This window comes from Rhinolophus ferrumequinum, chromosome 27, assembly GCF_004115265.2.
Source record: "Rhinolophus ferrumequinum isolate MPI-CBG mRhiFer1 chromosome 27, mRhiFer1_v1.p, whole genome shotgun sequence".
Classification (NCBI taxonomy): Eukaryota; Metazoa; Chordata; class Mammalia; order Chiroptera; family Rhinolophidae; genus Rhinolophus; species Rhinolophus ferrumequinum.
In genome coordinates, this window is record NC_046310.1 from 14,184,894 (window position 1) to 14,200,079 (window position 15,186).

The 15,186-nt window shown below is 40.3% G+C and overlaps 1 protein-coding gene across 1 annotated transcript in view; it reads right to left on the bottom strand.

Annotated features, from left to right (window-relative positions):
• The window catches only part of ACBD3 (acyl-CoA binding domain containing 3), a 30,696-nt gene extending 20,787 nt beyond the window's left edge, over positions 1–9,909 (bottom strand). Inside the window, exon 1 of the mRNA XM_033099667.1 lies at positions 9,564–9,909. Coding sequence (XP_032955558.1) covers positions 9,564–9,849 — 286 coding nt within the window. The 5' untranslated portion in view covers positions 9,850–9,909. The remainder of the gene's footprint in view (positions 1–9,563) is intronic.
• Between the last annotated feature and the right edge of the window lie 5,277 nt (positions 9,910–15,186).

Sequence of the window (15,186 nt, forward strand, 5' to 3'; positions counted from 1 at the left end):
ACGCTGGCATTAGCCTAGACTCCTACACTCACAGAGTTAATTACAAAGTTATTAATTCAATCAATTTTAGAATTCTACTCTATAGCCATCAAAAAGACAAACATAAATTAGGCTTGGAAAGAAGTTGCAGAGGTATTTTTCAGGTGCAAGTATGTAAAAAAACATCAATGAGAAGTAGAAAATGACTACCTCTAGGTACCTAGAGAAATGACTACAAAGCTAGTCATTGTCAAAGGACTGAAAGGGATTACTTGTTGGCACTTGTCCAGCAACAATTATTCTTTAAAAAGTTCATTTCCTATAAAATTGAAGACCAATAAAAGTCAGGTTAAAAACCTATTTTACCTAAAGGGGACAGATTAAAGCAGGGATTGGCAAACTGGACCAGCTCGGCCCACAGCTGTTTTTTTCTTTTTTTTTTAAGGCCTGTGACCTAAGAATGGCTTTTATGTTTTTTTAAGGATTGTACAACAACAAAAAGCAAAAACAAACAAAAACAAATAATACAAACAAAGACCACATGTGACCTTAAAAATATTTAAATAATTAAAATAAAAGGCCTAAATTATTTACTATCTGGCCCTTTACAGGAAAACTTTGCTGACCCTGGACTAGAAGAAGTAAATTCAAAAGCCAAATCAGTTCCATATTATTTTTAAAAATTCAAATATAATTAAAAGGATAGCAAACATATATATATACACAAATACTCGTGTATATATATATATACACACATACATAAATAATGCGAGTATATATGTAATTCCTATATATATATATATATATGTATTTCCACTTAAACATGGAACACACACGATTTCCTCTGATCCTCAATGAAACCCCACTAAAAGGAATAAGGAAGCCAATTTAGAGAAGCCTGGAAAGGTTCCGGAATTGAAGGCTCTAGGCTCTTTAAAAGGTGGAGTCTAGATAAAAACAGGGGCTTTGGTTCAAAATCTCTCTCACTGCATCTGGCAACCCTAAGCAGGCAGATCCTACTTTAGCAGAGGTCTAGATGCATACTAGAGAACAGGAATTACAGGTGCTCCAGGTGGGAGGACAGCAGGCTGGGAGGGAACCACAGGAGTAAAAACAGAAATGAAACGAAAACTTCCCCAGTAAACGGTAAACAACTTCCACCCCCCCTTCTTTCTCCTGTCTAATTCCTGAATGCTGGCAACTAGGTTCATACATCCCAGGCAGGAGATAGGAGTATTTTCCTGAAAAACTGACCCAAAAATAAGACCTACACATACTAATATGAAAGATACTAACATTTGAGGAATTCCATATGAAACCTCGGCCTTCTACTCGAGGTTTCACCAAGCTGTCCAGTGCCTTACCCTTTAACAATGAATGAATACCCAAGGATCACCAGACATACAAGAAAGCTTCAAACATGGGGGGGGGGGGGAGTCTAAAAAGATTTTTTAAATAAACAAAAACCAAAATTTATATTTAATATCAGGGTACCGGAAAGACCATTCAGAGAATAAAAACTCTTGGAAATTGGGGGCGGCCGGTCAGTTGGTTAGGGCACAGTGCTCTTAACAAGGGTGCCAGTTCGATTCCCACAGGGGCTGCTGTGAGCTGTGCCCTCCACAACTAGATTGACTTGGAGCTGATGGGTCCTGGAAAAACACACTTAAATAAATAAAAGTTAAAAAAAAAAAAGTGTTTACCTAAGGACAAAGAAAACAAATAATAATTGCCTCTAACTACGTGAAAGCCAGAGTTTGCATAAGAAGGAAAATATAATCAAAGTACTGATCTGTCTCACGTCTCAGCTATGAGTAGTAATACAAATGTAAACAACTGACATTAATTTAATCACAAAATGTAGTATAACACTGGGAGTTTGGGAAGAGGGAAGAAGAGAAACATATGCACAGAAGTGACAAACAGTTAAAATAATGGAAAATGGTTTCCTCAAGAGGAAAGGGTCTTAGAGATGGGGGAAAAGAGATAAGGGATGGCTATTTTTAATTATAAAATTTATAGTGCAACCTGACCTTTTAAATTGCTTTGGTTTCCACTTTGACAAGAAGATCAAATGAGTAAATCCACACGCTCAATTTCAGTAGTCAGTTCATAAGATACTATGGCATATGTGGTAGGCATATGTCTACCCTGAAGACGTCTACACCCTCATCCTCGGCACTCGTGAATGTGTTAGCTTACGTGAGAAAGAGGGACTTCAAGTTGCAGCTGACCTTATCCTGGAATAAATCACAAGGGCCCTTATAAACAGAAGTAGAGAAAGAAGAGTCAGGAGGAGATTTGAAGATGTCATGCTGCTCGATTTGAAGATGGAAGAAGGGGCCATAAGCCAAAGCATTCAGGTGGCCTCCAGAAGCTTCTAGGCAAGATAACAGATTCTCTCTTAGTTTCCAGAAGGAACACAGCTCTGCTGACACTTTTTTTTTTTTTAAACCCAGTGAGACCCATTTTGAACTTCTGACACCCAGAACTGTCTTAACAGTATGTGTTGTTTTAAGCCACTATATCTGTGGTAATTTGTTACAGGAGCGACAGAAAACCAGTATCATAAACAAAACACATTTTCCCAAGCAATTAAAGATAGAAATGGCTTCTAGATTATGTTCTTGTTAAATTCATAAGTGTTTAACTTTACAGTTCTAGTAAGACAGCATAAATAATTTGAAAATAGTGTTATAATCACAGTTACCAAGCCCAAAGGTCTGCAAGATTAAAATTAAGTCCCTTCCACCGGAAATTATTCATTCACAGGGTTATTAGTCTCACACCTCAATTTCTAGAGTAAGTTTATGGAGAAATCATATTTTTCCCTTCTCTCTGGTGGTAAAGGTAGAGAGATGTAACAAATTATTTCAATGTCCCTTTTAGCCTTTATTTGATGAAATGAAAGCCATAAAAATCAATGAGTTGGAAAGGATATTAAAGAGTGGTAACTCAATTACACAACCAAAGCTCAAATCCCCCCTACATATCTACGTGGCCTCCAATAATATTATTGGATACACAACATAAAAAAGATGTCAATTGTAACATCAATAACCTCAAATGTGAGAGAGGGAGAAGTACAGAGTTTCTGTATGCTGCAGAAGGTATGAACTTAAACTAGTATGGCTATAAAATATTTTATAGAAGCCTCATGGTAACCACAAAGAAAAAAACCCGTGGTGGACACACAAAAGATTAAGGTAAAGGAGTTAAAGCATGTCCACCTAGTAACTGCTAACTTGTGCTTCAACACTCCCTGGTGATGGGAATTCATTGTCCCTACGCAGTCTAGTCCATCTTTGGACAGCTGTGGTTTTCAGTTCTTTCTTCTGAGTTGATCTCTCTCATTTCTATCTACAGGATCTATTTCTAGCCCTCAGCATTCAATAAAACACACCTAACAGATGAGACCTCAAAAAAGCCACAAAATACCCATCATATTTACCGAGTTCTCTATTCTCCAGGCTAAACAACCCCAGCCTTTTCATGTACACCTCCTATAAATCTATGTTTAAATCCCAGCTCTGCTACTAACTATATCACAGAAGGTTACTTAACCTTTCGGAGCCTCAGTGTTGTTATCAACAAAATGGACATACTAACTTGTCCCTGAGGTTCTTGTGAGGGTTGGACACGTGTTCCAAAGCCTTGGCATAATGCCTGCAGAGAGCAGACGCTGGCTAAACAGCAGCCCTTATGATAAAGGATGGCAGGGCTTTGAATTCCCACACTGTACAAGTTGCTCTCTTCTGAAAGAGCTCCATTTTGTTTGCAGCCCTAAAGGAGGCTGCTGCAAACTGAAAGCGGTGTCCAGGGCTTGGCGATCTGTGCAGAGAAAGCAGGACCATCGGGGATCCCCCTTCCCTCATCCTAGACACCGTACTTCCACAGCGACAGCCTAAAATCAAATGCTTTCTTTCAGGGCCCTATCACACTGTGGCCTGACAGAGAATACACTTTAAATAAAACCCATGCTTTAGAAATATTAAAATTAAAACCACATCTCTCCCATGTTGGACTGAGAAAAAAACTGATAAATTCTTATACTACTTATAAGAAGTATAGTGCAATGCAGTATTTCTGAGTCAACGAATATAAAGCACTCTGGAAATTGCCTAGCATGTACAAAGTGCTTCATAGAAGTTGACTTTTTCCCCCATTAAGTCAACACACTCCATAATAAATTCTTGGTAATCTCTCCTCTTCAACATAAGCAGCCACAGAACACCAATTGCAAGGTACTCTGCTACAAGTCTACATATATAATTCTTATAATTCTTATATCCTCTTCAGTAAAAGAAGGCACCGAGTTTAAACAACTGAGTGGCAGAACTAGGAAAAAATACCCCAGGTAGTGTTGACTCCAGAGCTCAACTTCCTAAATACTGAGCCAGAGTAGTTCTCATTTTAGTTAACTGATAAAAGTAAATATTATCTTCTTCTGGGTGTTGGTTATCAGTATGTGTTCATTTTGTGAAAATTCATTGTTGATTTGTGTATTTTCTGCATGTGTGGTAATTGAATAGAGGGCCTCAGGCAAATGTTAAAAACCACATCTGTGAAAACACATATAAACACATCCTTGAATCCAGTCCTCAAAGGAAAACTTTAGTTCAGCTCAAATGTAACACGAACTAGCAAATACAAACGTTTAAGAGGCATTACTATTGTTGGTGGCTTTAATTTTGTTTCTTACAACTGTCTCTTAGGTCCACATGTCCTCCTAGACTAGTACACTCTTCTGTCTAAAGGTGAAGACAATAAAGAAAGGAAAAATAAACTCAAAATTTAATAAATATTTGACAGTAACAGTTAAATTGGAAAACTATCTAAGGCTACCACTTAAGTGTAGGAGGCACATACTAATTATATGTAAGTTACCAAGGAATAAATTATACCTGTATAGTATTTTAAAACATTAATGGGGCCATTTACAAAAGTTCTTGTAGATGCTTATGTTTAAAGAAGACAAAAGGAAATGGAACCATTCTGGCACATCCGTATGATTACTTCTCTGCTACCAGTAATGTAACTGAGTGTAATCAACAGCAATGCCAGCGGAAATGCATTAACAATTCCCTATTCAAATCAGAAAGAGTCCAACACTTAAGTTCTTCCAAATTCAACTATATTTTCCTTTTACATATCACACCCTCAAAAATACTCCCCTCACAGGCCCCCCCCCCCCGTTCCCAGATCTGTCTACTGAAAAGGCCTAGAAATAATGACCAATCCAGCAGCAATGAGCACCCCACTCCTAATACCCAGGTTATGGCTCTTCAAATGCCATTTTCCACTAAAAGGAACCATATCTCCTTGGAGAAATGGCTGATTCTTCTGAGGCAGGATGTGTCTAAGATGAATCTGGCATATCTCATCATAACAGATAGCAAGGAAGCTATGGAAGACAACTAGTCATGTCAAAGGAACTTAGAAGCCAATTTGAAATCCCACTTGCTAAAGATGGTACAATTTTAGCATCAATAAGAGCTAAAAACAAAACAAATATATTTAAAAGCATGAGTACCTAATGACATTTAAAAACTCACCACCTTTTGAGGCTGCTAGGGAACAACTCATTATTTGGAAATTTAATAAAGGGAAAGCAGCATTTATCTTTCCTATTTGAACTGTACCCCAAACCAAATAGTATATAAGGGAAAGTATTATGAAGGAAAGACAGCATATCACCATTTTTCAATCCCTAACGAATTAAAACATTCATTTTCAATTCACAAGAGTAAAAAACAATCATTATGTTAGCTGAATGCAGGCCTCCGAAAAAGATCTACTAGTCTATTAGGAGTGGGATTTAGCATATCAATATTTTTGATGGGCACGTTTATTTCAGTCCTTTAGAGGGGACCCTCCCCCATTACAATCAATATTTCAAACCTGATAGCAACATTATGGAGGAGTTCAAAGTAGATGGTTTTCTCACACTTTACTTTTCCAGATATCTGAAGAGACTGGATAAAGTGATCACGTGCAGAAAAACAATATAAATCATTCCATTCATTAGCCCTTAGTATTTGCAAGCAAATATATTAGAGAAGTTCCAAGATGTGATAAGGCAATAGGATAGTTTTGAATATTTTCCTCAGAACACCACCAGAAACCAGGGTTCCTACTTGCTGTTCATCTCCTGTAGTGGGAGAACTGTCTTTGGAATCAGACTGAGAAGGAACCTTGCCTCAAATCCTGCCTCTGCTTCAAATCCTGCCTGGAATCCTACCTCAGACCGTAACAACTGAGTGGCCTGGGGCAAGTTCCTTAACTAAGAAACCAGGATAATACCCTCACTAAAGGAAGGGCTTGTGGAGGATTAAACAAAATTGTGTATATACAATATACACAAAAATAGTACCTGACATTTAGTGAACATCTGCTCAGTAACTGGTGGCAATTACTGCTCTGGAATTTTAAATTAATGCAACCACCTACCAGCTTAAGGTAATGAGGTAATAAAGTGTTAGAGAAGGAAAAATTCATCTCTAACAAATCTAAAAACCAAAGTACAACTCCCCAGTTAATTCTATACAAAAAGTATGAAGGCTACAATAAAGCCAACCAATTTAGTCCTTAACCCATATAGATAAGAAAACCAGCTTAATCTTGCTAAACTAGAATTGGGCAACTTTGCTCCTCCCTTTAAAAACCTTCAATGGTTCCGGTCTACTGACAAAAAGGCTATTTACAATGGCAATCAAATCATTCCAAGGATCTGACAACTTACCTTCCCAGCTTTCTCCATCAAACTACTTCACATTTGCCATTTCCCAGACACACATGCCTTTCCCCTCTGAAATGGCATTTGTTCCCTGGATCCTCCAGAGTGTACTGCAGTAGTCACTGGGTCCTTAACTCCTCCTTGGGCCTCTAAATTCCTTAATAGCAAAAGGGAATGGACTATTCATTTATAGTGGTAATCTAATATAAAATTTTATCCACCATAAGGACTCAACAATGTCTAAAGTTTAGATGATGAAATGCCAACTGGTATTTGTCCGTATTTTCACCTATTATTTTACTTTCATAAAATAAAGAGGGTAGGTAGTTGACATGATGGGTTCAATCACTGGCCTGTAACCACTATGACAGGGACAGAATGAAAAACAGGGTTCCTGATTCCCATCCAAGTTATTTTCCATGGAAAAAAGATATCCATACTTTCAAGATTCATATTTATTCCACAGTGGAAAATAAAGTGTAATGTTAAGTCTAATTCTTGTGAGATACGAATACAGAACTGCAAAATAGTGATCTATTAGAATTAGAAGTCCTGACAAGACTGATAAAAATGCCAAGTATTACACTGGAAAATTCACACATTAAAACAAAAGCAGCAACATATTTCTCATCCCACCTCCCCTAATTCTTCTGACTGCTTTCAGATCCTTCCTTCCCCCGCGCCCCAATTAGGCATCTCATGTACTAATAGCCTCTTCATTGCTAACTCTGCAATGATCCATGCAGAAAGGTAGCTTTTAATTGTTACACTGCTATTTCTTCTTTTCAGTATGTGGATAATGCTTTGAAAGCTTAATTTAGGAACTGACTGAACCATACCTATCAATGCAGCTGTTTTTTCCTCTAAAGTGACTGATGACTAGGACCCCAAACTACAGATTCCCCTAGGAGTCCCACCACTCAGCAAAATATTAGGTTTAGACCACTAAATATTAAATATGAGACATCAAATCTCATTTAATCCATATATATATATATATTAATATGTATGTATACATATGAAGACCGAATGTGGAAGAGGAAAGTTCATTGTCTAGTTTACCAATAGAATCCAGGGCTTCCTGACCCAAAACTAAATTTACTGTACATCATACTGTTTTAATCTTTCAAAGAACATATACTACTATTTTCAAATAAGACAGGCTCAGAAGGTAAAATTACCATTTATTTTTTGTTAGTCACGTGACAAACGCCAGGATTAGAAGTCGGTCTTTTCTATTCTTACACACTATTCTGCTACAATATACTCCAACTTTACTAAACCCTGGAAAAATAAGTTCTAAGAATAAAAATTTAAGGTAAAATGTAGTTATATGAATTGTACAGAAACCACCACGTTTTTATATAAGCAATATCACCACAGGAAACTCTAAATTCAAGGGTCAAGTGACCCAAAACCCATTAGCCATATCCAATTCCCCAAGCTAGCTAGTGCACAGAGGGCTGAACTCATTGTGCAATGACAATTATTTCAAGAGCAAACTTTTTAACACAAAGTATAATGAATGTGGAATGATCAACTGTTCTGGAAATTTTGTAGACGAGAGACTTTCATTACTCTGCACAATTAAAGTTATTTTGAGAAACAGCAAATAATTTTTGCATGCATCACTACCCTGTTTCCCCGAAAATAAGACCTAGCCAGACAATCAGCTCTAATGCATCTTCTGGAGCAAAAATTAATATAAGACCCGGTGTTATGTTATGTTATATTGTGTTAGACCGGGTCTTACAGTAAAATAAGACGGGTCTTATATTAATTTTTGCTCCAAAAGACACATTAGAGCTGATTGCCTGGCTAGGTCTTATTTTGGGGGAAACACGGTACACAGAACGACTCAAATTCATCTAGTAAAATATGTACTCCAAAAGGTACTCCCTCTGGGATGTGTCATAAATATGATGTTCTGGAATGTATATGGAACCTCGCAACCATTTCTAAAGTTTCATTTGCCAGGCTCATGAGCACTAAATATCTCTAAGAATCAAACTAACGGACTTTTGGTCAGTCTTTCCCACTGACTGGTATCATGTGACTGTTACCACCACCATTTGACTAAGTGAATCAACCACCCAAGTAAAAATCCCACACACCACAATCTTGCTCTAAGACAAGAGACATTTTAACAGCTTATTCTGCAAGAAGCACAAGGGTACTTTTAACTCTTATTCTGAGAATTCGCTCTTGGCACATGGCTTACAAGGTAAAATTTTAACCATCCAGAAGTTACTAGAACATAGCTGGCATCCCTTCTCTTAAGAGTTTGACAAGCCAGAGGAGGATGTGTTAGCTTGATACTTGACTTCCTTCTGCCACATCAATACTGCCAGGTGAGCAAGTCCTATTCGAGTTTATGGTTCCCCGGAATGACTGGAAAGGGTACGTACGGAGCCTAGGAAAAGATTCCTTCCACTACGGGAAAAGGTTATAAATCGGTGGGGCGTGATGTGCCAAGCTATTGAAAACATGAAAAGGAATGTGACGGTCAAAAAATTCCAGAATGGGATCCGATAAGAAAGAGAGGACTCATTCTTCCACCACGGCCGGTGGAAACCCGAGAAGCTAAATCAGGTAAAATGCCCTGGTAACCTCAGGGAGGCGGGACTCGGACGGCAACACCAAGGTTCCCGGCCCCGCAGGGGTGTGACCCAGTGGCCCAGCAGGTAGTGACAAACTTCGGGGACCCCCAAGGACGGAGCCCGGCTCCCGCGGCCGCGGCCCAGTACGGGTGGGTGAGGTGAGACTGGTTCAGTCCCCTTAGGGGCCACATTCCGGGCCGGGCTCCCGGGCCCGGCGGCGGCGGCGGGGCGGAGCCGGTCCCGCTCACCTTTGAAAAAGCGCAGCGCCAGGCCGTACAGCTCCTCCAGGCCGAAGCCCCAGTGCTGCTCCAGCCGCCGCGCCTCCTCCGCCGCGCCCCCAGCCGTCGCCTCCCCGGGCTCCGGGTGCTCGCCGGCGGCGCCCGGGCTCCGGCCGGCCCCGGGAGGAGAGGGCGGTGGCAGCGGCGGCGGCAACAGCGGGGCGCCCTCTGCACCGGGCCGCTCCTCCGAGTCCGGGCTTAGCGTGAGGCCGTCGACGGAGACCTCGAGTCGCTCCGCGTTCAGCACCGCCGCCATCTCCGGCTGCTGTGCCTCCTCAGCGGGGACAGGCGGCGGCCACGTATCGACTTCCTGCTGACCTCTGACCTCCACTGATCGACACCGGAACTTCCGGTGCCGAGAAGGCTCCAAGGCTCCTAGAAAGGGGTTGAGGCCTAGTGCCCCGCCCCTTCAACACCAGCAGTTGTGTCCTGTGTCCAACCGCCCGTCACTCCCCCCAGTTCCCGGGGGTCCTGAGCGCCCTGCCTCCGTTCCCACCTCATCCCCTCGGGTGGGGAGGGTGTGTTACGCCCCCTGCCCGGTCCGCACCGTCCCCGCCCCTCGGCTCTGTCCCGCTGGTATTGCTGTCTCGGAGGGCGTGGGGGGGTATTGCTGTCTCGGAGGGCGGAGAAGCCGCGCGTGTGGTCTGTGCAGGCCTGGTGACTACAGGCAAGCTCCCTACCCTCCAGGTCAAAGACCCTTCCCATTTGCAGAGTTTGGCTCTCAAAACTCTACCCCACCAGTTTTCATATGGTCTTCCCAGCAACTCCGGAAATGCCCGACAAATACCTTTTTTTTGGAAAAAAACTGAGGCTGCAGAGAAATTCAGTGGCTTCTCTGAGGTGGTTGGAAACCGGCAAATCCAGGTTTTGAGGGAATGCAAGCTCAAACAACTGCTGGGACCCTCATTAAGAAAAAAATACCAAATATTAGGAGCGGAAAGTTAGGTATGGAAATGAATATTTAGAATGTGAAAGAAGTCACAAATGACATTTTGAAAAGTTAATAAAACCCACAAACACACATAACCATAACATTCTTATTAACTGCCCGACACACTTCTACAGGGCATCCGAAAGTCCAGAAACATAATTTATTTTACTTTTTTAAAGATAAGCATATTCACCTGTGTTTCTAGATGACTTTATGGACACCATTTATGATCATTTTCCCCACGTTTTTGGTTGCGTACTTTTGATCACCTTTTCCTATGACAATTATTTTGTAATATTTTCTATTAAGATAGATCAGTCTTTTTTAGCGTGGTGATCACAAATTAGGGTTTTTTATTATGGTTTATAAGTTTCAGCTTCACAACTCATTACTGACATTAGCGTGCACTTTTTTAGGTTTATTGTCAAATTTGGGGAAACCGTATCAAGTTTCTCTCACATGTGAGCTATAATATTTCAGGGTTGTTTTGCTGCTTTAATGGCAATTTTGTATATGGTTTTTCCGGCTCCCTTGTGTTTTACCGGACAAGATTTATCTGCTACGTTAAGAGGAGATCTGATCCATTAAGATGCAAAAAAAAAAATGTGACTTCACATATAGATACTCACTGTGGTTCAACTACATAAACTCAGGAATTCTAATATATTTCATTTAGCATGATTCACATAAAAACAAAAATAAGTATGGGGCATTTATAATTGTAGATACGAGTTTGACATTACTAGGTAGACTCCTGATGAGTGAGAACCTCCATTTTAGGTTAAGCAGTTTAGAGTAGGCATTGAGGTAATTGATTCCCGCCACTTACAAGTTTTTACTTCTGATGGTTGGAAGGATTTTCTAGGGACTAATTTCTCCTTTTCTTTCAAATAGTGTTTCTCCTCCACCACTCGTATATTTCCTGTGCCGGGCATCACAGAGTGTCTTTGCCATCTGGCGCTCACCTTTGTGACATGGTACTGGCTGAGTTGGCATAATGGGCACTAGGTGTATTCCAGAAAGCCATTCCCACACCCATGGTGAGCAATAATTTCACAGTATGCGGAAATGACTGCAAACCACATAAATGCATGCCTCTAAACCCAAATTAAATGTATCCCTAATTCAATCATTGTCCCCTTAGCCAGATCCTAAAAATGCCCGTAGCCATTCCTACACCACCTAACACAGAGGAGCAACGATGGAAGGAAGTCAGAATGCCACGAGACAATGGTCTTAAACATCTTACTTTAGAAACTTTTACAGAAACATTTGACCAGGTGAATATATTGCTAGTGCTCATTCAAGGGCCTTGGAAAGGGCCTAGGTAAGTGAGGGACCTGGAAGCTTAAGTTTCATTAACTTATGGTAAACTGACTTCTATAGTTGAAGGGGACTCAAAACTCATTCTATTACTCCAAGCCAAGTGGTTTCTTTTTTTCTACTTAGCGGGGATCCTTAGCTTTAGCTTTAATTACTTTAAAAATATGCATATTACAAGGCCTAACCTCTAGAAAGTCATAAATATCTTACCTTGCTGTGTCTAGCTCTGTGTACTACCGTTAGTATTCAATAACTTTTGAGGTGATAATGAGATTGGTAAACACAACTCTATTTCATGCTGTTACAGATGCTGTTTTTCAAGTTTTCTATAGAAAGCGTTTCTTTTGTCAGCAGAAAAAGACATTTTTAAAAACAGTATAAATATTAAAACCTATAGAATACACCTGGGAAGACGGACAGGTAAAATATGATAAACTTATCATTACTGACATTTTTTATTGTTTTGGAATTTAACACATTGAATATTCTTGAAAAATCTATACATCTAGATCAAACATTTAAACTTCTTCCTAACAGAACTATCAAGGAATGTCCTGTAGGTAGTTAATTGCTCTTTGTGACCTAAAAAAGATTAGTGAATATAACTTCCCTTTAACAATTCATTGTAGGAAATGAGTTCCAGACATTCGTGAAAATAAGAGGTCCAAACTTCGGTGTGCGTGAGAATCACCTAACGATCGTACTAAACTGCAGATTCTGATTCAGGAGAGAGGCCCAAGAGTCTGCATTTCTTATAAGCATTCTGGGTGGCAGCTGCTGTCTACAGAACACATTTTTGTTTGTAAGTGTGTTTTTCCATGTTTTCTGTCCTGTGTTAGGGACTGGACACGAGCTCTAAGTCAAGTAGTTGTTTCAATCTAGTTGCAGAGGGCGCAGCTAACAGGGCCCATGTGGGGGTCAAACTGGCAACCTTGTTGTTAAGAGCACCCCACTCGAACAAACTGAGCTAACCGGCCACCCCTACAGAACACACTTTGCATAGCAAGAGTCTAGGAAATTTTTGACAACTTTATTGAGATACAATTGATATCCAATAAACTGCAAATACTCAAAGTTTACAATTTGATAGGTTTTGACATATGCTTATACCTATAAAACCATTACCACAATCAAGATAGCAAACACATCCATCAACCCTTCTGTAATCCCTCTCTGCCCCAAGACTTTCAATAGACATTTGTTATAATGTGTTGTCACAATAGAATCTGACTTCTATAACCAGTTCAGAGAAACTACCTGTATTTCCATACTCCTATCTTTTATTGTGAGGAAGTACAGAGTTAGTAAGAAGTATTTTCTGAAACCTTTCAAATATCTTCCCCAAGTCTGTTCCTATACAAAAGAGAGTACTTTTCAACCAACCATCTTTGTCACATGCATTTCAGTTAAGTTTCTTTCCATTCAATCATTTGTCAGATGAAGTGTTACCATTTCTGAAGTGCTCTCTGAAGTTTCTTCCCTAAAATCAACCTTTCCCTTCATTCTCTCCACACATTTTTACCTTTGTGAAATACTGTTAGATCACCAGAGACTGGGTTTAATTATACGTTTCCTGCTTTATGTGGTGAATTAATAATTGATACTTAGTAAAATGTTGCAGTTAGTTTTATTTAGTAATGCAGTACACTCTAGTAGTGATAATTGTTTTGTGTTCCTAGGGCAAAGGCCATGTCCCTGGACTCCCACAGTCCCTAACACAGGACAGAAAACATGGTAGGCACTCAGAAGGTTTTACTGAGTGAATGAATGAAGGTATATTCACATCTATAACATGCAGTATCATTTCAGCTCAATGTACACGTAAGGAGTGCCTCGTACTCTGAATGTTTTACTGAGTGAATGAATGAAGGTATATTCACATCTGTAACATGCAGTATAATTTCAGCTCAATGTAAGGAGTGCCAGACACTGTAGGAAACCCAAAGGTGGGTGTCTGTGGTATCTAAAATGCAGGAATCACGGTCCAGTAGGTGAGACTATGTGAGAAGCACTGTGTTAGGGCCCGGCTGCCAGAATTGGAATGCACTTGCTTTGAGCGGGTTACTTAACTTCCATTTCCTCCTTTGTGAAATGGGGATAATACAGTATCTCCCCTTAGGCTGTTGAGAAGACTGGATGTGGAAATACATGTAAAGCACTTTGAAAAGGACTGCCTGGCACACAGTGAACTATTAATAAACGTTGGCCACTGTTCATAGACAAAGTTCCAATAAAATGTAGAAGAAAGTTTGCACACTGGATGCTCACAGGATAAAGCCTGCCCACTAATGTCTTTTACTTGGCTTACAGTGCTTTAAATCTCGATTGGTTGCTAGCATTTTAAAATCTGGAATTGTAATGTAAAAAAAAAAAATCCAGATTTCTGACTTACATTAAAAATTAAGAAATTTGGTGACACTGGGCCTGGCAGTGGTCTAGACAACAGTGAGCTAGAGCTATGTAGAGGCTTCCTTGAGGACAGACATGTGCGCTCAAGTTTGCAACAAATCCCCAGCCTATAGTCCTTGCTATTTATCATGGGCCATTGATCAGTTTACACCAAACTGTCTATTTATAGTGCTACCTGCCTGGCCATTGGAGCTATGGACGTTTGTAACTCTAATATAGATGAAAGAGAATGGCGTACTGCCTGGAAGGTTTGGGAATAGCTTCAGATCAGAGAGGAGATCATTATGATTGATCACTATGCATCTTTACGTTGGAAGAATGTGGACACCCATTGTAGGCAGAAGGAATCCCATTCATTTGCTATTGCCTTGAGGGTTAAGAGCCTGGCATGTTTAGTGAGCCTTGGCTCCAACAGATGCTGTTAGGAAGAAGTGACAGGAGATGAGCCTGAAGAGATAAGCAGGGGTCAGATGTGCAGGGTCTAGAAGGGAGGCCAGGGATTGTCCTGAAGGTGGTGGTGGTGAGGGCTGGCAGTGGGGGGCTCAGAATGGAAGCTGCTGTCAGCCCAGGTGAAGCCAAAGAGATTCTGAAAAGGAGCAGCGTAGGAAGATGACAAGGAAGAGATGGATTCCAAAGAGATGTGCAATCGAGCTGACAGAGCCAGCCAGAGTAGGTAAGGAAAACGGACAGAATCTGTCACTTTTTAGCTGGCGTGAACTTAGGCCCACTTTCTGGACCTCTGTCTCTTTATCTGTAAAAAAGTAGATATTGTTCCTGCCGTGGTTCCATCACAAGATGTTGATAGGCCTAAATTAACTTATGTCTGTGAAAGTGCTGTAGAGACTATAAAATACCTGAACAGATAAGATATGATTTGTATTGCTGCTATTACCATTCCTCTCTGGCCTTCACATCCAAAACACTCCTAAG